The sequence below is a fragment of the Cynoglossus semilaevis genome, chromosome 3 (genome assembly GCF_000523025.1).
Source record: "Cynoglossus semilaevis isolate Cse_v1.0 chromosome 3, Cse_v1.0, whole genome shotgun sequence".
NCBI lineage: Eukaryota > Metazoa > Chordata > Actinopteri > Pleuronectiformes > Cynoglossidae > Cynoglossus > Cynoglossus semilaevis.
Window position 1 is genome coordinate 4,474,015 of NC_024309.1, and position 27,508 is coordinate 4,501,522.

The following is a 27,508-nucleotide window of genomic DNA, read 5'->3' on the forward strand; positions in this document are numbered from 1 at the left end:
AAAGAGTGCGGGCGCGGCGCTCCCCCCCCTCTGCCCCCCCCCCCCCCCCCCTCGGACCATCAGGCCGCATTCAGCTGTTTCACAATCTAATGTTCTGGGCCGCAAAGTTCAAAGTACAGCCAGCGTCTTCAATCAAACGCTAGAAATAATTTTTTCCACCATCAATCTGAGTCTTGTTTTTTATGATGAGCTGACAATCGAATGCTGACCCCGGGCTGTCCTGGCTGTGTGATTGATGACAGGTCTTGGCTGCCATCTTGGCTTTACATCTTTCAGATTCACAGGGCAGTTAACAGGAGCAGTAATACAGGTATATTTCCTTCTGCAGGACAACTATGAAATTAATGAAAAGGAACTACTAAAAAACCCATACATTTACATTCTTCCAGGTTTGGTTTTGTTGCTTACGATACTGCAGGCGCGTTCTCCTCTCTTTTATATTTCACATTCATAACTTGCTTTGTGGGATTGTTAGATTTTTTACTTCCTCCCTCCTACACACACTGGCAGATGTCTGGAGGAGGGGGCTGCTATTGTTCACCCACAGTACATCTACGCTGCAGCACGCATATCATGTGCATTTGGACTAACAAACACAAAGCTATGCAAATGAGTTACAGCCCTGTTGTCTTTGATAACAATGTGTTCCTGTGCTTTATTTATAAGTGGCAGCATGAAAAGACCAACATGTAAAAACCTCACCTGTGGTGACACGCATTTTTATGGTTGTGGAGACGAGGTGGCAAAAGATCATTTGTTGTTTTAACTCAGAAAAACGTGAAAATTATCACAGAAAACAAGATGTGCACATAATTTACACACTGTCACCAATAATTATTATAATCCTTGTTTTTTGTTTTAAATAGCATCATAGGCTAGGTAGGGGGACCATACTAGATTCTCCACAGGACTGGCTGGAATGCAGCCCCAAACCATTACAGAGCATATCATCAAAATACATCTGTCATTCCCTTCAAATGGACTTATCTTTAGTATTACAGTATTAATTAATGTATTTTGTGTGTTTTGAGAAACTACTGGACCTTCAAACTTGTTCCAGCATGAGCAGGAATCCCCAAAACAAAAAAGAAGAAAATCTGGAATTCAAGGACATTGGACCACATTAAAAGATTACTGGCCACTTCAGTGGCCATATCAGTGCGTCATGAAAAGATGTCAAGAAATGTAGTATGGAAAAAAAGTATGTATTGGTTTTTCTGTGTGCATTTATTAAGGTGAAGAGAAAGACGCGATGCAGCAAACGACCACAGGTCAAAACTAAACCTCAGTATCAGCACTTTGAAAAAGCTGAAGAGTATTTTTTATAGTTTGACAGGCATACGATTTAACCAAAAACAAACCAACTTCTCCAATGTGACTTGTGTGTGACTGTGTGACTTTAACTAGTTATTAAATCAAACAAAGTGCAGTTTGGACTTGGTCCAGAAAGAGGACAGTTTATTAGCTTACTTTATATTCTGTATCCTTGAAAGTCTGACGTTTGAGGAAAAATCTTGTGCTGAATTAGTGCCTTGTAAAGCGCTCCTCTGCAGCTGCTGCTGTGAATATAAAGCAGCACCTGCTCATGTCTGGCTCTCAGTCCTGACAGGTCCAGGCTTTTATGGTTTCACCTGGTCTCTGTGTACCTTGACTGGGTCAAAGAGGGTGGGGCCGGATCTCTTACGGCTGCCCCCCCCAACGCGCCACTGAAGGAAGGGACAGCTGCTGCCTCTGACATCCTCAGCAAGCATGGGGACGAGCTCCTCTCAGTGTGTAAGGATTTCAGCTATGTCTCCATTAGACCCCTGTGAGCACACATCAGCACTAAATATAGCCCAATTAACGTCACGACCACAGGCCCTGCCCAGCTCACCCTCACTACTCCCTCTCCTGGGTGCTGTGTGTGAACCAATCATAAAGGTCAGGGTCCTGTTCCCTCTGACCCTCTTTTTCCTTTTGAAGTGTTATCTGGGTGATAATCTGCTATGAGTCTGAAATGCCAATTACAAACAACGAGGGGTTTAGTCTCCTAGTTGTTACCCTAGAGAACTTATTAGAAGCTGAGGAAAGGAGATAAGTGAGAATATTTCCACTGTAGAGGGAGACACTGAGGAAGCAAGGATGATTAGTCTGAAAGTCTAATTTAATGTTGAAAATCAGAAATGTTAGATGTGGTCCAACTGTAAAATGATCAAGAGAACAAGCCTAGAGTTTTCTTTTCATCTTTTTTTTTGTTTTTGCTCCATCAAGGCTGATGTTGCCACAAAGATGTAAATACAGGAAATTGTTTGCACTCAAACATGACATAACCTGAACCAGGACAAACCGTGAACCAGCAACAAACACAGATGTAGGCAACCCTGGATCCCCCCGCTCTCTGTAGACCCTGGGACTTTTCTAAACTAAAAATAATGTATACACGTATGGGACATGTTATGGAAAATGGATTCGGTTCATTACAAGTGCCCGTCTGTCTCACCTCGGCTTACCAGACATTTGCTTACATAACTGAACGTTTAACGATGCGGCTCAGATGTCGCCCGGCGCTGCACATTATAATGACATCGTCCTATCGCTCATTCATGATCCGACTTATAAGGCAAGAACACCGTGCTGCAAAGACCTGTGAACCTGCAGATCGGCCAATCTGCCAAGCATGACCGCTGTTTTCCACAACACAAACAAGCCACAGGATGTGTCTGGCCCTGGTTGGCCATTTCTGCGGCTTAGTAGAGGGACATGCTTGAATGGGCTCCCATTGTCAATCTATTTGTCACCCACTATTTTGTGGTGGCCATTGGCCTGAACCCAAGGTCGATTAGCTCATAGATCTAAATATACTCGTTGAGAGAAGAAAGTCAGTTTATGTCTTAAACTGTAGCTTATAAATAGGAAGTGGAAAATCCATCTGCTTTCACAACTATACACTGTTCCAGAACCCTGTATCATTTACTACAGAGTATGTTCTAAAGAACGTAGACGTTAACTTGGTATTGATACTATACTATACATACTCAATATATATTAATATACTATACTACTTAAAAATTATTGTTAAACTAAGTAGGAAAGTCATCATTTCAAATTAACTTGCAATTACATACAGTTAACAGCCAGGGATTTACATAATAGCATATGACATTTGAAGTATGATAAAGAAAACAAAAAACACAAAATATTCCTGGCTGCACATTAGTAAATCAGACTCAATGTGTTCTTCAGTATAATTATGTTAGCAATCTATGAATCAGTATTTATCATTATATACATAGTGGATAAAATGTTATCTGTGCCTATATTATATGGTATTTTGGGGATAATAATTGTATTTTAAATGTAAATTTTATTAAAATTTTATACCATACTTTACATTTTTTTGTCCACTGCAACTATTCGGTCAACCAAAAATGGCCACTGAACCCTAACTTCAGCAGCTTTTCTAAAGAAATCTCAAAAGAGCCTACAATAAATTTAGAATGTGACAAAAATATGGGAGGAGTTTGTCTACTATTGCTTTAACCCTGGGACCCTGTGCTGCATGTTTACCTATGTAAGTACTCCCTTTAAGAATCTGTAATATAATTTATTCCCATCACTCCCTAGTAAACCTCAACTAACCTAGTAAAGGAACTAAATAGAGATGAGCCGACTGCCTACGCTGTGACCTGATGTGGAGTATGGCAGAGTGCCTGTTAAACCTTCAGGCTGCAGTAAGCTGAGAACTTTGTGGAGTCAGGGGCAGGAGACCTGAGTGGGTTTGCTTCACCAGCACTCATTCACCTGGAATCCATTTATAAATCCTCCTCGGCACAGGTTGAATGTGGTTGAATTTGTTTTATTTTTTTTTGTTTCTGAAATTGAAACTTGAAACTAAAAGAGGCCATGGTTGAAACTTTAAGTAAGAATGTGAGAGCTGATACAGCAGGCCTTTGACACAGAAGACACAGCTCCTATCCAGAATACAGCAGGCTGTTTCCAGCAGGCTCTGCTTTGTCTCAGCACAAACACAGCCCTTCTTTGTGGAATCTGAAATCATCCTCAATACCTCCAGTCTTCAGTTACAGTCCTAGAACAGCAGAGCGCTGAGCTTCTGTACGCTCGGTACAAACTCATTACTGACTCAGACACTGCCTGTGTAAACAGCTCTAAATCTGTGAAAACACCATTATTCATTCCTCATAACGGTTACACAATTCAGGACAGAATTTAAATGGGTAGACAGGCTGTTTGGGACTTCTGTAGCTAAAAACAGATAGTGGTGGTGAGGTGAGGGAGGCGGGGGAATAGAAGGGGGCGTTTGTGCAAGCTGAGCTACATAAATGCAGCAGTGTTCAGGGTGCACCACTTGTGTCAGAGCATCCCTTAAGGGTCCTGCGGGAGTCTTAGCAGTGACTGTAACTTCATCTCTGAGTCAGCCAGGACTGGTGAACCAAGCTTGCACGCATATGCTGGTCAAACACACATGTAAATGTAGCTTAACTTTAAATAGTCAAAGTATATTGTGTTTCAGAAAGTGCAGTGGGCTGACCTCCATGACCCTTCAGTGCACTCGCAGCCTCAAGTCCATGGGGTAAATAAAGAGAGACTAAAATTTCAGCCACTGGCTAAGGACACAGAACTGGTCCTTAAAGGTTACCTGGTTGGTAGAAGTTGGGGGAGAGTTCCCTGGCAACTGCCCTGGCAATTTCAGAGTCGTGCACAGCTGAGATAGCTGCCTGCTCTGCAGCTTCACTTTTTGTCCTGGCATGGGCTGTTCTGTAGAAACATAGGAGGAAAAGAGAAACATTTAAGACCTAATAGTCTGAAGACTGATTAAGACAAAGAATTAGATTTTTGTTTAAAACAACTTTAAAACACCAAATAAATATATATATATATCAATTTTAGCCAACAGGTCTGTAAAGGAATATGTAGCGGTCCTAATGTTAGCTTAACATTTTGCTAATGTAACTTAATGAGCTCTCCTTCTACTTGGTCATTTAATCACCAAGTGATGGTAATGGGGGGTGGAGGGGAGGTGATCCAGTGTCACTGCATCACCAGCTATACCCCCTTTTCACCTCCCTCAATTATCTTACTCCTTGTTTCAATGGACACTACTGTTTTTTATTTCATCATCAGGCCATTTACACCTTCTCCCATCACCCCTCCCTCCCTCCCTTGATATCATCGTCTAAGTGACCCCCCCATTAACAAGATGACTCCACTTCAGCCAACTTCTCTGCCCTTGGACCCCAGGGCTGTTTGTGTTTTCGACAGACTGGGACAGTGAAATTTTAAAATGCATGAGTAGCCATATGCTGGCAGGAGGGACGGAACATTTCCTCTCCAGAAATACAGTAAAAGGACACAGTCGGACAGTGTTCAGGAACAGCGTGGCCTTTGGAAGACACTGGCCAGCTGCAGTTTTGAGAATTTTAAAAAGGTAGCAAACACTGTAACAAATAGCTCTCTGCTTCCTGACAGGAATTATGTGAAATATGCCAGAGCTGACGTTGACGCATTCCAGTTACGCCGTGCTGCTGACATGAATTCTTCGGACACCTACTTGGCACACATGCTGCAATCAGGATGTACATGCATCTATTTCTGAAATGTGCAGCCAAGTGAAAGGAGGCATGAGTGCGTCATAGATGTCTGTAGCGTGCAACAGGGCATATTCTAACATTTCCCGCTAGGTAGTGTTGGCATTAAGTCATGAACAGATTCAGAGAGCGGCGCAGACTGTTCGCAGACAGGATGTCTGGTTGTGGGAGGTGACAGGCAGAGAATGATGGGGGCAGAGTAGAGGTGCGACAGAGCAGTGGGACAAGAAGAGAGTGTCATGGAAGGTGAGAAAACATGGGCATGTGAAGCAGGGATGCTTCCCAGCATCACTGAAGTTGATCTTACATGTGGTTTGATTCCAGTTAGTAACAAACAACCACAAAATCTTCAGTTTACATTTATTTCTAGTGGTTTGTGCCACACTTCACCCTGCACCACAGGAGTGCACAGAAAGCTGTGTCCATTTGTTATATATAGTCTATGAGAAAAAAAAAGTTCTGTATGCACCAAGACTGCTGAGTGCTACATTGCAGAGTTGGACCAAATTTGTGTTTTTTCCCCCATTATAACAGAAATATTCAGCTCAGCAATGCAACAATATGAAAATCTCCTTTTAATGTGGACTTGATAAATGGGCCCAACATGTACTTTAAATATGCATTTTATCAACCTCTGACAGGAAAACAAAAACTTCTTGAATTACTTTATGAATAAACCAAAATATACTAGTTCAGCCTGTTTTATTTATATGACTTATCGGATAGTCTTTGTTTAGCCAGACATAACATCTGTTCATGGGCAGCAGGGGTCTCAAACTCTCCTTTCCTGAGTATTAATGAAAGTCCAGTACAGACATACAGTAGCACAACTGCTGCATTAAAGAGAAGCCAGAAACATTTTTTATCTGGAGTTGTTTAGAATGTGTCAACAGAAATGTTTCCAGGCTGACTTGTCCTTTGTTGTCTAATCCTCGCTGCTAGTCACCTGGCAGCAGTTCAGCTGACATTGCTGACTCACATTTACGGCGACTGAGGGTCATAAAAGTAAATGACCGCACTTCTTCTTCCATCTTTAATTCAACTGTCTACATTTGTCCACTAACTCTTTGATAAGTTTCAGGTAGAGACCTCCTCCTAACCACTCAATGTAGACCCTGCTAACTTGTCAATTTAATAGCTTTGATTAGAGGAACTGCATACTTAATGGCGCCTCCTTTGGCAGCCTGTGTGGATTGCAAAGAGACTATAAATTATTTTTAGTGGTTATCATGCCTGATTACACATCTGCCTTACATGCAGAAAGCCCTGGATTCGAGCCCCAGAGGAGCCGTGTACTTGACACCTCCAAGGGGCAACCAACTGCAGTTAACACCACAGTTCTCAATTATTAATAATAGCTTTGATTACCCCAAAAACCTCTGCAGTAGCCAGGCAATATATATTTGAAATACACAGCAAAATGTGTGGAATGCCACTTATTTATCGCTACACAATCTTCAATGCAGTTTTTCCTGGGACAGTAAAGGCATCACCGCCTTGTCATGTCTCTGAGCAACCACTACACCTGTGACTTTAAGAAGTCAAATATTTGGTTTTGTGGCTTTGGAATCCCAGAAAACAAAACATTTAAGTAGAATTATACTACTTCACATAAACATAGTTTTTACTAATTAAAAAAGTGTTAGCCCGAAGCCAAGGCTTTACAGTTTCCCTTTCTTAAAGCACTTTATAGTTAGAGGGAGAGATTCCATTGATTCTATGTGGCTAAGATCTTTGACTTTGCTTTATTACTGTGGCAAATACATTTTGCATAATAAAAAGAAAGAAGTGTTGAGTCATGGTGGCTGGTAATTTTTCACTCTGTTGAAAGTGTGTTTGTGTGTTACTGAGGATGATGGTGGTGAGAAGACGAAAAAGAGAGGAGACGGAGAAAAAAGCCACACTGAGGTCGAGTGAGACACATTGCCCCCCTGAAGACTTCTGGGTATTTGGAACTGCTGAGTTATGCATCTCTGCCTCTCTAATTTTACTGTAGAGTTAAATTTCAAACCCCAGCTCCCATGTGGCACAGCGCATCCTTCTTGAAGGTTTGTCATCCCCCAGTCTCCCCGAGGATGTATTTTGTGTGTATCTGTATAATGTTCCTGTTGTGTGTGTGGAAATTCCCCTAAGTGAAGCTTCTGTCCATCACTCCTAAGGCTGTGTCCTATTTGAAGACCCCCACCCCCCCCACACACACATATGCTGATACAGTTCTACACCCTCCCTTCGCCTTGGCCCCCGCTTTCTTTTTCTCATCTTCCTTCTCTGACCCATTCGCCCTCCCCTGTCCCAGCTGGGGGAAACAAATGCTGACCAATACACTATAGAATAAGATAGAGAATGATTCTGGACCGTGTGAGTAGAACACATCAGCACTCACCAATCTTGCGTTTATCTCTCTCTCTCTCCCTCTCTTACCCTTCTCTCCATCAATCTTAACAGCAACGACCAAGTGAAAACCACCGTTACACAGACAGGGTTGTATTTCAAGACCACGGTCCATTTGTGCCCTGATGCTCCTGCTCTAAATGCACAGATCTGCTGTGTGAAAGGATAGTATATCAATGTAATTTACAGCCCCTTACATATTTCCTCAGGGCAGCCTCCAGTTCCAGAGCAGCAGCACTGAACATGACAGAAAAGTCTGCACAAATTAGCACTTAGCTTACCCTGCGCATATCTCCTCAATTCATACAAGCCCTGTTATTGAATACTCAGACGGTGCTAATTTGGGATTACTCGAGCATGACTAACACCATTAGTGAGTAGCTAAAAACTGACGACTCTGAAATTACTTTAAGATTTATTCTGGTGGCGGTGGCGGCGGAAAAGGGCACGGCTTTAGATGTGAAACACAGTGGCTGCTATTATGAGATAAGCTAACTTTATCTGTGAGACAGGTTTAATGACAATAACAGGGCAATGTCATGATTGGATAATTAATATCTTGGCGGCTATGCTGCCTGGCAGAATTTCCTGTTGGGTTAAGTGATGCTTTTGTCAGTGCTTTTTGTTTGAACTAGTAAAGAAAACATAGTTAAATTTCTTATGTCTTTAGTGATTTTCTCCAACTTTCTATCCATCCATTCAGGGTGCTGGAGCCAATCACAGCTGTCAGGTACACCCTGGACAGTTCTCCATGTGGTCCATCACAGGGCCACATAGAGAGACAAACAAACAATCAGGCTCACATTCACACCTATGGTCCAACCAACCTTATATAATCCAATTTAGAAATCCTTAGGTACAGGGTTATATATAGGTTCATAAACAGGTGACTTGAGTAAAATCATCTCATTGTGGCAGAAAGAACATGCTTAGAGCCAAAACTGCAGACTCATGATAATGTGACCACCATTATTACATTCAGACGATCCCTAAAGGTCCAAAATTCCATGAAACTATTTCGGGATATCCCATGACGATGCCTACAGTACAGGAAAACCTGCTTTAGCGCTGAAGGCATGTGTACTTTTAATAACAGCACAAATTCCCACATGATCGCCCTGATCTACTGTCCACATGACACTTTATTTTAATAAGTGTGGGAAGAAATTGTTTATTTACACGTGGTCCACTCTGTGGGCCACATAAGTATACGTTTATGTACATACATGACATTCTATCCCCCAGTATAGTAATAATTTCATAATTGTGTAATAACTGACTAATATCATTATTGTTATTATCTATGAGGAACATGCAGTTCTGATAGAAGAGGAATAAAAAATAAATCCCACTGACAGTTTAGTTGGAGGATAACAAACAGACCTAATCTCCCGCTTGTGTTCCCTTTAGTCAGTCTCCTTTGAGAGCGCACTTGGCTGCCATCCAAAAAACACATGCTAACAGATGCGTTTGTGTATAAAAGCCTACATCGGTGTGCGAAATGCAGATTGCTGCTTTGTGCGAGCCTGCTGTGAACACGCACACTGTATATAATGAACTCTGTTTGGATCTGTTTTGGTTTGTGAGCAACGTCAGGCTCTCTTTCATCTCACAGGTCGATTACTTTCTCCTCTCGCTGCTGATGTGAGTCTTTATGCTCGCTGAGAGGGTGACACACAATCCCTGCTTCAGATGATCCCTCTGGTTTTTTTGGTGAAGGGCAACGGCAGGGTTCAGACCACAGCTCGGCGCTCTCTGTGTCAACACTGCCGGTGAAACATGGCCACAGCTGATATAACTAATGGCACATTAGGGGGGAGCGGAGGGGCTGATTGTGGCCGAACTTTGGAGTGCAGAAAGTGATGACAAATACTGACCGGGGATGGTGATCAAAGCCTGAAAAAATATCTGTCAAGGATTTTATTTTTTTTATATTTTAAGGCTTCCCCAACTCTGTATCATTCACTGCAGATTGATGCATTCACAATAGCAGAAACCACAATGTAAATGAGCAATTCCCAATAGTGAACACTGACTGAAGTCCATTAGCTCAGCTCCAAACACAACTTCAATTAGAACAGGGTTTAAGGATTTCACATCTGATCTGTCTTTATAGAAAAGAATAATCAACACATCAACACACACGGCTCCAGCATCGTATTAGGTATGTATACTGTCACATTACTGCGCAAACACAACAATATACTTTAATTTTCAATGTTATACTTTACAAATAGTCATTTGCAGGATAAAATGCAAAACTATTGACCAACAGCTTATGCAAATGAAATAAATATGAATAAATCGCTATTGACAAATAAACTAAAATTGTAATATAATATAAATATATATAATACAATATATAATACAGCTATAAAACCAAAGGCCGGGGTATATTAGTCAAATTGGTCAAACAGTTAAAAAGTAAAAAGTTGTGAAGCATTAAACTGAGCCCATGGATGTGACGGCACAGTGACACTCCAGTGCTTCTTCACTCTGCTCCGGCTTCTTTACATGAAAATCAACACACCGCCGACATGATGGTGATGACTGCGAGGCGGTAACCATGGCAACCAGCAGAGACACTACAGCATGCTGTCAAACCAGGCATTTGGCTTGTATTATAACATTTCCAATGGAGCAAGCCCACACTACGGCCCAGCTCAGAAGTTGTAATTTGCACAAACAATCTACGCAAACACACCACTTCAGCAGTAGATCTCATTTAACTACAGGCTGAAGACTCAAGCCTTCAGAGCTGGACCTGTATGTATAAAGGTCACATCGCCTGGCAACCACTTCAGCTAAAGGAACAGTTTTAATGATGGTCTGTTTTCTCTCTCTCTATCTCTGGCCACCATTAACCACACTGTCTATACACACAGGTACACACTCCGTCACCTCCACACACTCCCTGAAATTCACACCTGCATAAGAACGTATCACTATTATCTTATACTGGCCTGCTGCAAAATATTAAATAAATATATAACATTATGCAATGCAGCATTATCTGCTCCAACTGCTGACAATTAATTTTATATGTAAAATATAAAAAAATGAATTTACTTGCTGATGAAATATAAAGGTTATATTTCATTACATAAAAAATAACAGACTTGATGTAATTCTAATAATTAATTACATGTGTTGTTTAAATGCTATCTAACACGCCATTACCAAATATTGTGGTTATCTAAAGCTAGGTACAAGATAGCACAAAATGTAGTAAAACCAAAAATAAATCACCTGTTAACAGCTTTACATGCAACTAAACTATTGCTATTAAACTATAGACTTTAAAAGCAACAAATACTTACAGTAATTACAAATGTAAGCAGGGTTAGCACAAATGCTAAATATTAACATTTGTGAATATCTGGACAATCTGATTGGTTGAAAAGGCTTAGCAGGGTTTTATTAGTATTTTCCTTTTCATTCTTTGAGCATTTATTACTTAACAGTATAACATTTCTTTTTTAAATTTTTATATTTAACTATATTAGAACCTATTCAGGCTAGTGGCTGTAGCAGTGTGTTACGTCTCCAAAGGTCATGAAAAATGACATGAGGTTTTAAATGCTCTGCCTCCTCAGCAGCATATTAATAAACTCTGCTAAAGTCCCAGTGTGCACGCTGTGGACACTACTTTGAGGAATTAACAGGTTTATTTCTTGTCAGTGATGACACCTCCAGAAAAGGTCCGACAGTGAATTATGGGCTGCAAATCAGGGCACGGAACACAACACGAGTGACTTTATTCGAACTCCTGAGGTTTACTAACAAATCAGCTTAGGTCATACAGATACTGAAGTGTTGCAATTTAATTACCAGGTTATTGGACACGGTAACAACACAGAGTATGTGTGTAATCCTTAATGCTGTGGAGCAGGTGTAAATTATGCATTACTACTGCCTGGCATTTGGGATTTTTATGCAACATCTTGTCACGTCAGGAGGAAACTCACCGGGGAATATACAGCACACATGAGCACACACAGTAAAGCAGGGGAAATCCCCCAGAGAAATTAGGGGATTAGTGAACAAGGATGCATGTGATTGCACTGGAACATCTCAAATAACAGTGCGTACAAAGCAATACTTCACACCCGACGCTCAGCCTGACTTCGGGTTTGTCGTTGCACAACGCGAAGACAGGAGAGGTTCTGGAGTAAATGAAAGCGTGGATAAAGTATCTGGACATGTGGCTATTTAAATTTTTAATGACCGCAGGTGAATTGCTGCAAGTTTGACCTCGTTTAACCTTGGAACACACACTGTCCCTAAGAAGTGTTAGTATTTCCTGAGACTCTGTGGAACTACTGGGTGTGTTTTTTGTCAGCACAGACACAAACTTCTATTTATTGATACATGGTAACAGACGATTGATGCAAAAACAAAATCAACAAAATTGAATTAATATTTTACAAAAGAGTTATGTTTGAACTGGGTCACATCCCATTTTTTTTGCCTTTTTTAATCATTTGACAGTGAAATTTTTGTCCATTTTGGACAAACAATATTATTTAATTTCGCTGTGGGTCATGCAAAAAAATATATCCAAAATAACCTTGACTCTGACTCACAGTAGTTACTGTTTCAATTTTACGTGTCAGTCATTCACCCAGAATGTGTCAGCATGTAAATGTTGACATTCATTATTACGGACAAATATACTTTACCAACGCGGCCTGGGATCCAGACGACATGCCGTCGTATCCACAGTTACAGTTACTGTAAGCTAAGTGTGTCACGGCGACTGTACATTTTGTCACTTAAAGACAGACATGTGAAACACCTATGAAAGGCGTGCGGCATCACTTCATAAAACCTCCGTGCAGGCAGCAGCCGGAAGATTTAAAGGCCCGAGGATAAGAACGACGGGAAGAAAAAAAAAAAAAAAGATTCCTCTCCACAGTTAATTCTATCGAGCGAAAACAAATATGATTTACTAAGTGTTAGGATTATTCTGGGTTTTACATGTGGAAACTGAGGCTGATCTGTCCAAAAAGGGCAGGTGGTGAGAGGCTGAGGTCATCACTTCAGCAGGTGTAAACAAACAGACACACACACACAAACACATTTTTTTCGCAAGTGATTGTGAGATGATTTTAAAATCAAATATCAAATATACAAACAATTTAATTCAATAACATTATTTTCCTCTGATCTATTTTTGGAAACACACACACACATTCACACACACTTTTAAGAGAGATGATAGTACCAATGAGCTGTGGAGCTGCTATATCAGTCGTAGGACGAGTACAGTGTATATTCCTGGCTGGTGCTGATAAGCCAACTGATGCCTTGCCTTATTTAGTCAGTGCTCAGTGCTGACACACTAGCAAAGCAGCGCAAACTGCACACGCACTGAATGTATGTTTGTCTAAGACTGTGTGAATGTGTGTGTGTGTGCATGAGCTACTGTAGAGTATATGCACAAGATGTTCCTGTAAGAAGAGAGGAGGGGTCAGGAAAGTGCATGTAGGTGTGTGTTGTATGTGTGTGTGTCAGCGTGGGACTGAGAAAATAAGGAAGAGAGAATTAAAAAATAATTTGTAACTATACAACGATACTTGATAACTTGCCTGTAGGTGGTGCTGTTAACACAGTTTAATGTCCCGCTGCATGAATTGATTGTGCCATTACAAAACTATAAAATGTATAATTTTTAATTCTTTCTATAACTAATCTTATGATTGAATCAGCTGTCGGTCTGTGGAGAACACAAGAAAGGTGTCAGGTTTAGGTTTGGAGACAAACAGCTGCTAAACAATTCACCTCAGGTGTGTGAACCATTAATAACTGTCAGTTGTTCATGATGAAAAAATCGCGACATGGCATAAATCGGAGTTATTATGAGGAGGAGGTTTTGTAATTAAAGATGATTATTTAAATATTGAAATAACAAACATGTGGATAGTGACCCACAAATGTAGTCAAAAACAACTAGTCCAAATCCTCTGCTCCACGACTCTGTAGAAGACATCACAGTGTGGTAAACTCCCACTGGCTCCAACGGTCGCTTTTATCTCCGTCACATCCACACCAACACCCACGTACTCAGGAGGAGAGCATACTTCAGATAGATAAGACTAACACAAGAATGAGTGGCAGACAACTTCACACTCATCCACCCTATCACACTTGATGGCCACTGATTGGCTGATCACAAACGTGAGGTCAGCAGCTCTGTCCCTGTGGTTAATGGGACAGCTCATCTGTACATTCACTCACAGCACGAGGCTCTTTCTTATCTGTCCGCTCCCTCTCCTGCCCACTTCCCAGAAGTCTCTTGCTCAGCAAATTCACCCGCTCTCCACTTAATCAATCAACTTTTATTTCCTCTGCAATCTCACTACAGTTCATTTTTTCCTTCCTTCCTCCGTCTTTCCGATAGCTCTGTCTCCTCCGCATCATTTCTAGTCCTGAACACTGCGCATCCAAAGACAGGGAGTCATGTGACTGGAGCTGGATCGATGGAGTGCATCTTTTGCCATGCACTGTATAATGAGACTTACATAACATGCTTACAACTGTTTATTGCAGCCGGCCATTCAGGATGTTTCTAACACACGTACCAACAGACAGGGAGAAAAAAAATCAATCAATTGTAATGGTTTTAATGTTATATCTATAAAAACATGGAGCAGGACGACGGAGCAGCACACAGAAGGGAGTGGTGTGGCTGCCATAAACACTTCACAGTTGTTGTTTTGGAGCTATACATTAGGTCATGTGATCAATTCTGCTGTACATTGATGCCTTCATGCAGAGATGAAGGAAATCATCTGACACAGACACATAATCACAACACCATCTCCAGTACACAAACCCAACCACTTTCAGACTCTTTCTTCACATGGTGTGACCATAGCACAATGTCAGCATTTAGGATTTGGCAAAGTGTTTTGGTTCCCATTCTTCGGGGATCTTGAACTCAGATCCACAATGCGCAGCTTGGATGGAGCTGAATCTGTAACCATAGATCAAAGATGAACTCCCTGCAGCAGAGGGGTTAATATTGTATGGTATGTTGAAATGCATGGATATTAAAGTGAAGGTTGCTATTTATAGTGCCTGCTGCTACACATGTATCTAAATGCCTGAGCTCAGCTGTAATATCGAAAGAGTTGCCTATGAGTCCAGGGGTTTGTATTATGAGGTACTGTAGTTCTTGTTTGATCAGTTTAAATAGACAGTACTAATTAGCCAATGAGATTATTATAAATACATTTATAGTCATTTAGAAGCTCAAACAGGTCCTTGATACAAACAGGAAGTTGATTGAACACTGAAATTCAATTTTCAATAAAACTTCCATCTTCAAACAAATTTAACAATCTGATAAAAACATTGAGCCATACAGCCTTTGCCTTGTGTCTACTTAGAATCATAGTCCTGCCCCTCACAGACTGTCCCATGGAGGGTGTGGCAATTTTTGGCAAAAAGATGTAGCACTAGTTGCTTTCCATTTGGTCAAAACAAAATTTCTGACACATACAAATGACAATTTTGAATATTCTACAACTAACGAACATGATCTGTTTTTGGCAACGGAGAGATTATGTGCAACCTAAAAAAGCCCCATATTTTTGTTGCTCGTGGTTGAAGAATAAAAAGTGCCAGCAGTCAGAACAAAAAAGCAGGGTCATCTACGCAAGAAATGCCAATAATAAACTTAAATATTTATATTAAAAAATATTGCATTTAGAATGTTGTTAAGTAGGAAGAATTACTAAAATAAGTGTGTTATGGAAATGTTGAACTGACAGGTGGCTGTAAAGGTACCTGGGCACATTTGAGCTGAATAGGGTTTGTTAGGGTAATTTTTCTTGATAGTGAGGTATTGATGCAAATGTGTGCCACTCGGAGAATGAAAACACTTGTGACCGCACAGAGACCTTTTCATGGCTTGCACACACCCTCACAGCCCTGACTCTCATAATTCTCTGATGCAATGAAAGCAGGGGATGTCAAAGTGAAGCAGCGCACCCTTAACTGTGTCCCAGTGGGGGAAGGGGAGCTTTAAATGAAAAGGTCACGTCTCATCCACCTGTTTAAGAGCAGAGAGCACATCAGAGCAATAGTTGGCAGGAGGATCAGGTGTCATTATTGGGTACACGAGACTCACTTGGCACAAGTGTGGATATGACTTTTCTGCTCAAATCCACATTAACAAACACAGTTCGCACCTTTTCACACATTCTCGGGCCAAGGTACACACACTAGGGCTGATCCTACTGCAGAGGAATTACAGATATGTGGAGAGAATTTCAAATGTAAACAGAACATTTTCCACCAATGATCCCATTGGTTACACACAACCAGTGACTGTTGACAGTAAATAAAGGTTGGAGGTTTGTGATGGAATTTTCCTGACACAGAAACTGAGACTAGTTTCAGATGTTTGTCATTGTTCTGACACTTCAAAAAGTGACTGCGGCTGTCGGCCCTGTCTTTCTGTTGTGTGTAAACACCACCATTCACATGCCAAAGCACATTACCTGGAAGCTGCTATTTCCACTTTACTCCTGGCGATTGCTGCAGCCCTCTGTGCCCCCTCCACAGCTCGATCCATTTTCTCTTTGGTTTTGGGGTTCTTAAGAGGAATCAACTGCTTCCTTATTCCACGCACCAGCACGTTATTTTTGTACTTTCCTTCTTCTTTGGTGGCATCGGGAAAAACCGTGCACCCATAACCGTGGCGCTTGTTGTTAAGCCATTCTCCTTCATACTTCATCCCATTGGATCTCTCTGAAACACCAAATCCATTGCGTTTGTCATTCTTCCATTCGCCCATGTAGGTCTCGGTGGTGGTGGCATCCACATGGTCCTCAAGAGGTAGGTCCTCATCTGGCAGCTCGCCGTCACCGATGGATATGGAAGAGTTGGCGTCGCTGGAGCTGATACGGCTCATGGTGGCATCGCTTCTGGCAGAGCTGCGCTTGCTGGAGATTGAGGTCCGAGAGTCAGACTTGCGCAACTGCCTGAGACTCCCGAAGAGAGAGCCTCGGCGGAAGAGGCCTTTCTTCTTACCAGTGACCACCTCACTGTCAGAGTGGAAATTAAGGACGAAACCACCGCGGCTGCCCGTTGGTGTGTCAGCCGTGGAGGAGAGTTCCTGGAGAACCGCGCCGTTACTCTGCTCGGAGCGTAGAGAAGCCATTGATGTTCGAAGTGGAGACCGGATAACAGTGGCCATGCCGTAGGGAACACTCTGACGCACACCGTAGCCATGTCGCATCCCGCCCATCCATTGGCCTTGATAGGTACCTGAAGAAACAGATGGAAATGAGTGAATCACCGTGGTTACAATGATACAGCTTGCAGCCTGCATGATGTAATATTTCACCAAGTAGTGAAGATTGCTCTGAGCTGAAACACTTGTCTCACCTAAATTTTAATTAATTGTTAACATAACATACAATTAATTCCTAAAGCCCCAGGTTGGGAACCACTGGTCTAAAGTCAAATCAGTAACGGGCCAGATATTGTATTGAAATACTTATATTGGTACTTGCAAAAATATGCTGATTCAGCGACCGGGGACATATTTGTTTCTGGTCTGGGCTAAGCTCGCACCTACACACAGCAAGTCAGCCTATTACCCACACAGCTGTCCCAACTGTACAACACTGCCTTCCTGTTCATTGCATTATTATCGAAACCCAACCCTAGAGAAAGTATTGGTGACGAACTGGGTATCGAAAAGTGAAAATACTCTTATTGGTTTGTAAAAACTAGCATAAAAGATGATGCGAATAAATGAAAGTGCTTTTGTGCCAATGAGTGAGAGTCATAGACTTTGTTTACAGAATCCTGAATGTGTTTGATCTCTCCTGATTGTTTTTCCAGTTGTGTATAATATGACAGCTTATCTGCTGTTTAATGAGGAAACCTAGAGAAGCCCCACTCTGATTGGACAGATAAGGTCCACTAATGAAATATTTTTGCTCCTTCCGCTCTGATGTGGAGCTGTAAGCACAGCTAACTGCATAACACAGATTTGATTAAGGTACTGGTACGGAGGATCACTTGGGATGAATGTGAATCACTCAGCTCCAAGTCTATTTTCAGACATCCACTAACTCCCCCACTGACAGTAGGCACATTCATCACCGTTTGGTCTGACGACAGGGAATTGCTATGAGTCACATAATGAGAGAAATACTTGATTAATCTCATTTGGTGCTGTTGAGCCAGATGAGTGTGTGTTAGCCTACTGTAGCTTCTTAAGAGCATCGCATTTCAGCCCCGATCCTTATATGAAGGAAGGCTTGTTAATCGAGCACATTCACTTAATCTGCCAATAAGGAAAGGCACGGGATTATGGTCGGATTCCAACTTAAAGTGAAATACCAGCCGGGGCAGACGCAGGGATGAATGGACAGAGTGAGCGATTAACAGGCTGCAGTTTAATTCTGTGACCCTGCAGACCAACTTATTGAAATGTTGCGGGGTCAGACAACCAGATGTTCTGTGGATTCACTAGGATCAGCTGATTTAACCAGGCCCCGCCCACTGCATCATCATGTGGGACAATTATTCTTTACCATGAGGAATTTGTTAATATTCATGTCAAATTGAATCACCACAACGTACAGCACTTGGTGTCTGATGACTCTGGGTGAACAAATCTCAGTACAAGCACAGAACCAAACTTTGTTTAGTGTGATTTATCACTAATATTTTCTTTTTAATTGAACAAAATCATACAACTCGCGTCCTGTGCAAGGCCACATGCCTAGAGAAACAAACTACTCATTGAATTTGACTACTAATATCCACAGTATATGCCATTTTTGACAGCAAGAAGACTTAAAAAATTGCAGAATGGTAAACATTTTATAGAAGCCAGAAGAAAATGTTATGTCTCTGCTACCTTCTTCAGAGGAGTTACCCAGGGAAATTAAATTTGAAAGATATTTTACTTGGGTATTTTACAGATTTGGGAACAGTGGTGGTGGACAGTGAAAGATATCCTAATGGCTTCTTCTTTTAAAGGGTGCCACAGTTGTTTATCCACACAAAATATCTGGCTTGCTTTTATTTCTCTCTGCTCATATCCAGGTCTGGTGTCTGTAATAGACCCCAGACCTGGATATAAGGTCTGGGGTTAAGGTCGAGTGTCATGTCCAGGGAAGCTGGAGTTTAGCCCACTTCTCTAAACATCTGTGAGAGGTCCCAGGTTCAATTCCTAGATAAGCATGAAGGATATACTTGCTATAGCACTTGTTGAGCATGTGAGAGGTTGTGGGGTTGACTCCTACGTCCTTCATCACTCACATTTACTTTTGACGTGTGCTGTGACATTGAAGTTGAATCTAATCTGATTTATTCTAAACGGGATGGGAATCTAACTTCTTAGCCACTGAGCAACAGTCCCCTGTTTTCCATCAGTATTGTGGATGACTTTTTTCAAACAGGTATTAAGGCAGAAATATTTATACTGTCACAAGAGGAACAACCGGTGGTTTCCAAATGATGATGTTCCTCGGAAAAAGAGGAGAGCCGTTATCTGAGCTGGTATCTAAGGAGTCGAGATCAGTCAAGGCTATAACACGGGTTGTATTTTTGGAAAGTGATGATTTCTGATCACGATGCGCAGTGATGCGCAATCAGAGCATCAACTCCAAATGCAGCCAATGGGAATTTGCTCACTGATGTTTGGGTCAATCATTCATCGGTCACATCCACAGTTAAGAGTGACACGCGCCTCAAACGTGGATCAAGTATGGCAATGTTTCTCACCTCCATCGCCGTATGTTTCGATCCCATATCCATCCTGGAGCCCGTTGCTCCAGGTGCCGTCATATCTCGCAGGTGTGTTGTGACTCTGCCTGACGCCGTAGCGACCTTTAAAGCCGTGACTCCACTCTCCACGGTACATCCATTTCCCTTTATTCTCCACGCCGAGCCCATGCCGCTTCCCCTGTGACCAGTAGCCTTTGTAGGTGTTGCCACTGGGCCAGGTGTACACCCCTACTATCTCAAAGCCGTGCGACCAGGAGCCGGCGTACTCGCCCTGGCCCTTAGGTCCGGTGCAGATGCCGTGTCCGTGGGCTTTTCCATCCTCCCACCCCCCGCAGTAAGTGCCACCATCGTCGAAGTCAAACCTTCCGCCCGTCATTCAGATATAAAGGCTGCAAAGAAGCAGTTTGTGTTGCTGCAGACTCAGACGCGTCTCCGCTCCAGGACCGCGGTTAAAGAGAGGCGATCCAGAACCGCTGGTGTGATGAGAGCAAGAGCCAACTGGATGATGACTGGTGGAAATAAAAACAAACAAACAAACAGATGAGTAAACAAACAGGAGAATAGGGACGGTGTGGCGTGGCACCTCCACACACGGACATGTATGTCACAGGAAAGGCATGTAAAGGTATGAGCGGTGGGCGTCATTTACCGGAGGCTCACGCCGGGTTTCTCAGCTGTGTGCTGCTCGTCTCCCCCCTCTCACCCACTGATCACAGAGGGAGAGAGAGAGAGGCGTCGAGTCAGTGCTGAAGAAAGACACTGGGCCAATCACTACGTCAGAGCGCGTGGTACCGCCCACTTCCATCCAACATCTTCTGCACCCACGGAATAAAAAATATCTCTGATGCAATACATCAAAAAACAACTCACAATTGTACATTGCAGTCCCTGTAATCAGCCACTGAATATCTGTCAGTAATGATTGACATAAATACACAATTTAGAACACACACTATCTATTCTGTGACAGACATCATTTTAGATCATCATATTTTTAGAGCAGCAGACAAACTAAACACACTTTGTTTTAATAACTAAAACCATCCATCTGTTCTCCTGTACACTTAGACAGGAATGGCAAGTAAAGGGTCGTCAACCATAACATGTAACTTCACCTCCTCATCATCTTAGTTCACCGGTGAAACGTTGGAGAACTGTTGAATTCCAGTGAGTAGTACCTTTTGTGCATGTGTAATTTGCAAACATTCACTCATTGATTTTTGTGTCTAAAACTAAAAAAAAAAAAACAAACTGAAGGATGGACCATTCTGGTGTTAAACTTGCAGAAGTCAAAAAAATAAATGCATAAACGAGAGTGACCTCTGCTGTACAAACACAGTTGTTGCATCTGTAAAGTAAATCTTATATAATGAAAACGTTCGGTGTCTTTTTCTTTAATCCCTTCTCTATCTGGAGTTCGCTTCTGTTTGTACCATTTCCCCTTCCTGTCTGTGTTCCTGTTTTTTTTCTAATTGTGTACTATTATTTAATTTGTTTCATTAAAAAAAGAAACAAAGAAATACCACAAAGGTTGATAAACTGCAATGTAAATAGGTCAAAAAACAAGACTAAATTATACAATAACTGGATACATTATTTTCCCCTTAAATTAAGTATGACTTACTTCAAAATATATACAGCAGATTTAACCTTCCCCGCCAAGCCAGTAGTAGGAGCCATTCGCAAACCTCGACGCGCTGCCCTGCCCTGCTCTTATGTGTCTCCTGAAAACAAATAAATAAAATGTCGTCCGAAACCAGCTCGGAAATCTTGGAGGAAAAACCTGCCCTTTTAGCTACGGAACCAGCAGAAGATGAAGAGCAACACCGTGGAACAGTGGTGAAACCCAGTGAGGCCAAACTGACGCTGTATCACTGGACACAGTCGTTTAATTCTCAGAAGGTAAGTGTGATCAGGATTCAGCACCACCCTCTGACGGACAGCTCCTCACCTGCTAAAATAAACCTGCAGCTGCAGCTGCATGAAACTGTGACATCCTTGTCATTATTACCACTGAGGCGCCGAGTCATTGTTAGGATAATGACGACCGTTGATGCAGACTGGAGGGTGGTACATTATTTTTAAAAAATCTAGCAAATTCTACGTGCTTTTTTGGTGCTTATGATGATATTCAGATGACATACAGCATGGCGTGTAAACAGCAATAAATAAATAAATACAATTTAAAACCAAATAAAAATACAACATTTTTCTCAGTTTCTATGAGTCATCATTTGCAAACAGAAATTAATATTCTATTCTATTCTATTCTATTCTATTCTATTCTATTCTATTCTATTCTAATATATTATTTTCTCAGGTGCGTTTGGCCATAGCAGAGAAAGGTCTCCCCTGTCAGGAATATGACGTCAGTTTACCTCTCAGTGAACACAACGAGCCCTGGTTCATGCGATTGAATCCGGCTGGTGAGGTACCAGTCCTGGTCCATGGGGACAATGTCATCTGTGACCCGACACAAATCATGGACTACCTAGAGAACAATTTCAATGGTGAGCTCACTAAAATCACTGAGTAATAAGTCCTTTCTTACGGATTTTTATGCAATGTTATGCAATGTCTTTTTATGTTGCTCAAAATATTTGATTTGCTTTTGTCTAAATTTAATTTCTTAATTTTTTTTTTTTGGTTTGCACTTATGCATGATAGCTAAATACTAAAGGTATTTTCCAGTCACCTCAGGAGGAACCTATGGTAAGCATGGCTATACTACAGAAAGTATAGAACACTTCTCAGCACAGGACATTTGTTGACAATAACCCTGAGACTTTTGTACCTTGTTCAGACAAACGTACACATCATTTTTAAGTATCATTTTTCTTGACTTATTTCCTTCAAGACTGCACACCCAAGCTGGTACCAGATGAAGGCAGCACATACTATCACAGAGTGCAGCACTACAGAGAGCTGCTGGACTCACTGCAGATGGATGCGTACACCCATGGCTGCATCCTTCACCCAGAGATCACAGTGGACTCACACATACCAGCATATGCTGCCACATGCATTCGAAGTAAGACACAGTAATACAGAAAAGTACAACCCCTTGTATACGGTTGGTACACCAGTCTGCTGAGATGGAGTAATGTTTTTGTGTCTTAATGTCTCACTTTGTCCACAGCACAGATCGTTAATACTCACACTGAACTGAAGAAATTGGCAGAGCAGAACCCAGAGCTTAAAGATGCCTATGTAGCAAAACAGAGGCGCCTGAAGGTAAAAACAATGCAAGTTAGTCACAGTAGAGAACTTTTTTTCTTTTAGTTTTTTTTTGCTTATTTTCTGGTTGTTCTGTAAGAACAAGGCCGGCTGCATAGATTAATCAAAACAATCCTTGAAATTCACAGTAATTTACCATAAAACATATATATACATAATAATATTGTTACTGTAAAAAAAAAACCTCTGTGCAGACTAAATTATTGGACCATGACAACATGAAGTATCTGAAAAAGCTCCTGGATGAAATGGAAAGTGTGATGGACCAGGTGGAGACAGAGCTCCAGAGAAGGGTGGAGGAAACACCAGGTAACCACAACGTCAGCGGTGACAATGTTTATGCTTTTATGTTTATATTTCCTTTCTTTTTGACCACAGAAGAAGGTAGTCCGTCCTGGCTGTGCGGAGAGTTCTTCAGCATGGCTGACATCTCTCTCGCCGTCACCTTGCACCGCCTCAAGTTCCTCGGCCTCTCCCGTCGTTACTGGGGCAACGGTAACCGCGTCAACCTGGAAACCTACTACGAGCGCGTGGTGGAGCGCCCGGCCTTCAGGAGGGTTCTGGGCCACGTCAACAACATTCTGATATCGGCTGTGCTGCCCGTGGCGTTTCGCGTGGCCAAGAAGAACGCACCCGTGATAGTCGGTAGCACTCTGTTGATAGGAATTCTAGCAGGTGCGACATATTTGACCTTTCTTTACATGAAGAAAAGAATAACTGCCTTTAGCTGAGGGACACTGAGGTGTTTGGTTGGAGTGAGGAGGCTGCAGGGGAGAAATACTCAGATTATTGTCAGATGTTATTAAACAAATAATGATATGCTCAATAAGCCTAATGAATAAATTATGTCTAAATGAAAAACTCCTTAATTATTATTTATTTTGCACAAACAGCACTTTTAGTTTCCATGTTGTGGCTGCTGGGAATAACCAAGGACTTATTTTAAAGAAACACAACAGAACTTCTGCATGTCTCACTGATTATACTGTAAATCAAACATAAGCAGGTGTTGTTTTTTTTGTGACTTTCCGTCTTGAATCACATTTATGGCTGGTGATTAAAACAGAGTTTGGATTTAAAGTAGGAGAGACAAGGTCAAGCAGGGTCGGACAAGTGCAGCAGAGAGATAAAGATTATATTTAACAACTTGCTTCAACATCAGTTGAAGTTGTAGCTGCCAGGCTGGAGGAGAAAAGAAGAACCTGGAGATTTGTCAATGTAGTGGAAAAGGTCATGAAAATGTCTGGTGTGATAATAACAAAGACAAGAGATGAAGCGATGTGAAATGGAGGAGGCGTCTGGAAGAAGAAGATACTACTGTGTAGAATTGTTGACAGATGATGGCTCAAAATATATAGTTATTGCAACAATTCTGCAGTAGCAGAAGAGTTAACCTCATCTCTGGACCAATAGAACGGCTAGCAAACATACAGCAGTGCTTCATCAAATAGCTTGGAAGCTTTAATAGCTTATCCCAAGTCAGTGTCTAAAATAATCTGTTTGCACTGTCAACATTACCATTAGGCAAATGTTTTTACTCATCGTTATTCTGGTGTACTACTGTATGAACAAATAATAATAATAATATAAGACAATACCAACCAAAATTAACATCAACTTGTACTTGTAATGAGTCGGAGCTGTATTTTATTTTACCAGTCTACCATTGTTTTAACCAAGTCCACCATGGTGTAAAAGAAAAAAAAAATTAAAAGCTTGTCATTCGACGTGTGGTCAGCCCATTTTGTGTTGTCATGTCATGTTGTCATATGCCCACTGGAGAGCAGCATTCTCTTTAGAAACAATCTCCTATTCGTTGTTCTCGTAATATAACCGGCCAGGGTCGGATGCTGTGAGCCTCTGCATGTTTCCAATTACCTATAATTTCAAACTCTCTTCTTTTTTTCCACGTTCATTTTAACAGTGAAGTAATTTTGGAAAAATAAACCTTTTTGTTGAAGCTGGACTCGCTCAGGTATTGTCAAAATGATTGTCCCTGACATTTAACAAAGCAGATGTTTAACATCTAACAGGTGGTTCATAGTAATTAGACAAAGACAGACGTCATCATGAAGAGTGACACCATGGTCACCTTTTCACTGTGGGATATTACAACACAGCACAAGCAGAAACAACCGGTCCACATGCAAAAGGAGGGAAATGGGAAAATACAGGCAGCTCCGAATTGTTTAAAGTGCATTACTGCCACCTACTGGTGAGGGAGCATTTGAGGTGGAAATGTCTAACAGTGTTTCCTGAGTTACATTACTGTTTGTGGTTGACTTTTGATTTAGAAGCATCCTGACTGTTTTATCAAGAAGATTAAATCGGGAAAATATAGGCAGAATGTAGCACGCCTGCTGATAAACATGCTTCCCATTATAAAGGCCCGAGAGTTTAACTCAGAGTGAAACTTTATTACTGTGTTTGAGTATAAATGGATCACTTGTTGCCAAACATCATAAAGATAATTGGATACAAGACTAGAGACTTACCAGTAAAGGGAAAGGTACACTCAGACAAGTACGGAGACAAGTAAACTGAGCATAAAACATAGCAAAATAGCTCAAAGTTAGCAAAGAAATGGCTAAAAACCAGCTAACAGGAGGATACAACGTTTGAAAAAAAAAAAAAACAAACACAGAAAATGAACCTAAATAACGTAAATATATTTTAGCTTGAGCAAAACAGGTTAAAGAAAGAATTAACAGGTGACATATAAGCAGTCCAACTTTCATGCCACACATATAGAACTTGCACATCAGTGTTTTAAGTGTCTGAAAACCACAGTGATTTTGCATTTGGTCTAGATGCTGCAGAAGAAAAAATAACACAGTTGTTTCATTTCAAAGTCAATTTTTTCAACATAATATCCGTGACACATCCATCTCGTCCCGGATGCTAGCGCGAGGTGGAAAAACAATATTATGTTATTAAAAATGAATTAGATCCAGATCTGCACTGATGCTCGCTTCAGAACTGCTTTTAATTCTGAAATAAAGAGCAGGTTGTGGAGGAGCAGGGCCTTCTGAGGGGATTCCTGGCAAAATCTGAGTGGAGACACAGATGTTAAAGGATTCAGCTGCTTTTGTTGAAGTAATATATATTTGTAAGCTCTCACTAGTTGGCTCCAACATATCTGTGTGCATAACTTTCACACTTTCAACCTCCTTTGAAGGGAAGGGAGCGATCAAACACTGTCCATGCGACTGACACTTTTACTGCTATGCTGCTATACGCCACTGGCTCCCTCTGTTTATTGTCTCAGGTTTTAGCGGCTCTTTAACAGCTCTGTGGCACCATGGAGTCAATATCCTTGATGATGTGGCATAAGAGTGGAGTCCCGTCTGCATCAAAGCTTCAGTTATTCTATATTATAACATCCTGCTGGAACATTATTTGTATGAACTTTCACAACGTCTGGTAGATATGGTCAGGTCAGACCACAACTAGAACTTCATGCACTGCTACTGCTGCCAGCCAAATAAACAATGTGATCTGCGTCACAGGACATCACCGACTCCTTCCTCCCTCCCTTTTAATTATGAGTCCTGTCCACACATGTGTCTACATCAGGTGGAGAAGGCCAGGTTTTTAGGAACCCCCCAGCAGACGTAAATGCCCTCAGACCAGACAGATGGAGAGAGAGAAAAACAGAATTTGAAAGTAGAGTGAGTGGATGAGGACGAGGGATGCATAGTGCTTCCTCAGGCAACTGAAAAAAAATTAAGTATAGGAACCTGAAAAAATGAATATTGAAAGAGAGCGAGAGGGAGAGTACAACAACTTACTCTTTTCTATGTTGTTTCCTATTAGGTTTGTAAACTACTGTACAGTATGGTCGACCAGTGTCATTGCCAGTGTCAGTATTATTGCAGAGAAACTCTAGTACAGAAGAGACTCTAAACCTAAGATGTTGCTACAAATAAGGTTTACTTTATACCAGTTCACTACCTACTTTCCTCCAGCGTGACTGAGCTTGACTAATTTCTTCTTCGTGAGACCAAAAAATAAATAAATGGGTCAAATATAGCATTAAGTAGCTAACAGTTATCTAACAGATAGTTAAACACCGGCTAGTTTTTGTCCAAATAAAATAAACATCAATGTGTTGATGAAATAAAAACATATTTATGATATTTAGGATAATGAGATGCTTCAGGAAGACATGACTGACTGAATCTTAGATTTCACAACATTTGGCTTGTGTCGAGGCAGCGCTTCCTCATTGAACTGAGAGTCTGTGTCCACATGGAGTGAGACAGGTGAGCAGTGGGTTGATGATGTTGGACCTGTGTTGGGTGTCCACAGACAGGGAGGCTGGGTAAACAAACACCCACTCAGCCCTGGCTGACAGCTCAGCCCACTTCAAGTGGCAGCTGAGCGAAGTGAAAGCTTGGAAACTTCCACGGCACCAGAACCAGGCAGTGGGAGATTTACATTACAACCTGCAGCGAAGAGAAACTGTGACACGCAGAGGAGTGGGTAAAAAAGCAAAAAAGTAATGATGCATTTTATATTAAACAGCACATTTA

The 27,508-nt window shown here is 41.5% G+C and overlaps 2 protein-coding genes across 4 annotated transcripts in view; one reads left to right on the plus strand and one right to left on the minus strand.

Moving 5' to 3' along the window:
• The window catches only part of jph1a (junctophilin 1a), a 26,499-nt gene extending 5,986 nt beyond the window's left edge, over positions 1-20,513 (minus strand). For 2 of the 3 annotated variants that reach the window (XM_008307604.3, XM_008307605.3), the window contains exons 1-4: positions 20,386-20,513; positions 19,734-20,245; positions 16,487-17,255; positions 4,637-4,755 (exon numbers count right to left, since the gene is read on the minus strand). In XM_008307604.3, the coding sequence (XP_008305826.1) occupies positions 4,637-4,755; positions 16,487-17,255; positions 19,734-20,112 (1,267 nt within the window). In that variant the 5' untranslated portion in view covers positions 20,113-20,245; positions 20,386-20,513. Of the gene's footprint in view, positions 1-4,636; positions 4,756-14,586; positions 14,956-16,486; positions 17,256-19,733; positions 20,246-20,385 lie in introns of those variants that run through there. The other variant, XM_008307606.3, reaches the window with a different exon arrangement.
• An 895-nt stretch (positions 20,514-21,408) lies between these two features.
• gdap1 (ganglioside induced differentiation associated protein 1) lies at positions 21,409-27,215 on the plus strand. Its single transcript, XM_008307602.3, has 6 exons — positions 21,409-21,638; positions 22,057-22,246; positions 22,594-22,767; positions 22,876-22,970; positions 23,168-23,282; positions 23,352-27,215. The coding sequence occupies exons 1-6, from the start codon at positions 21,480-21,482 to the stop codon at positions 23,702-23,704; spliced, it is 1,086 nt and encodes a 361-aa protein (XP_008305824.1). The 5' UTR covers positions 21,409-21,479; the 3' UTR covers positions 23,705-27,215.
• The last annotated feature ends 293 nt before the right edge of the window (positions 27,216-27,508 follow it).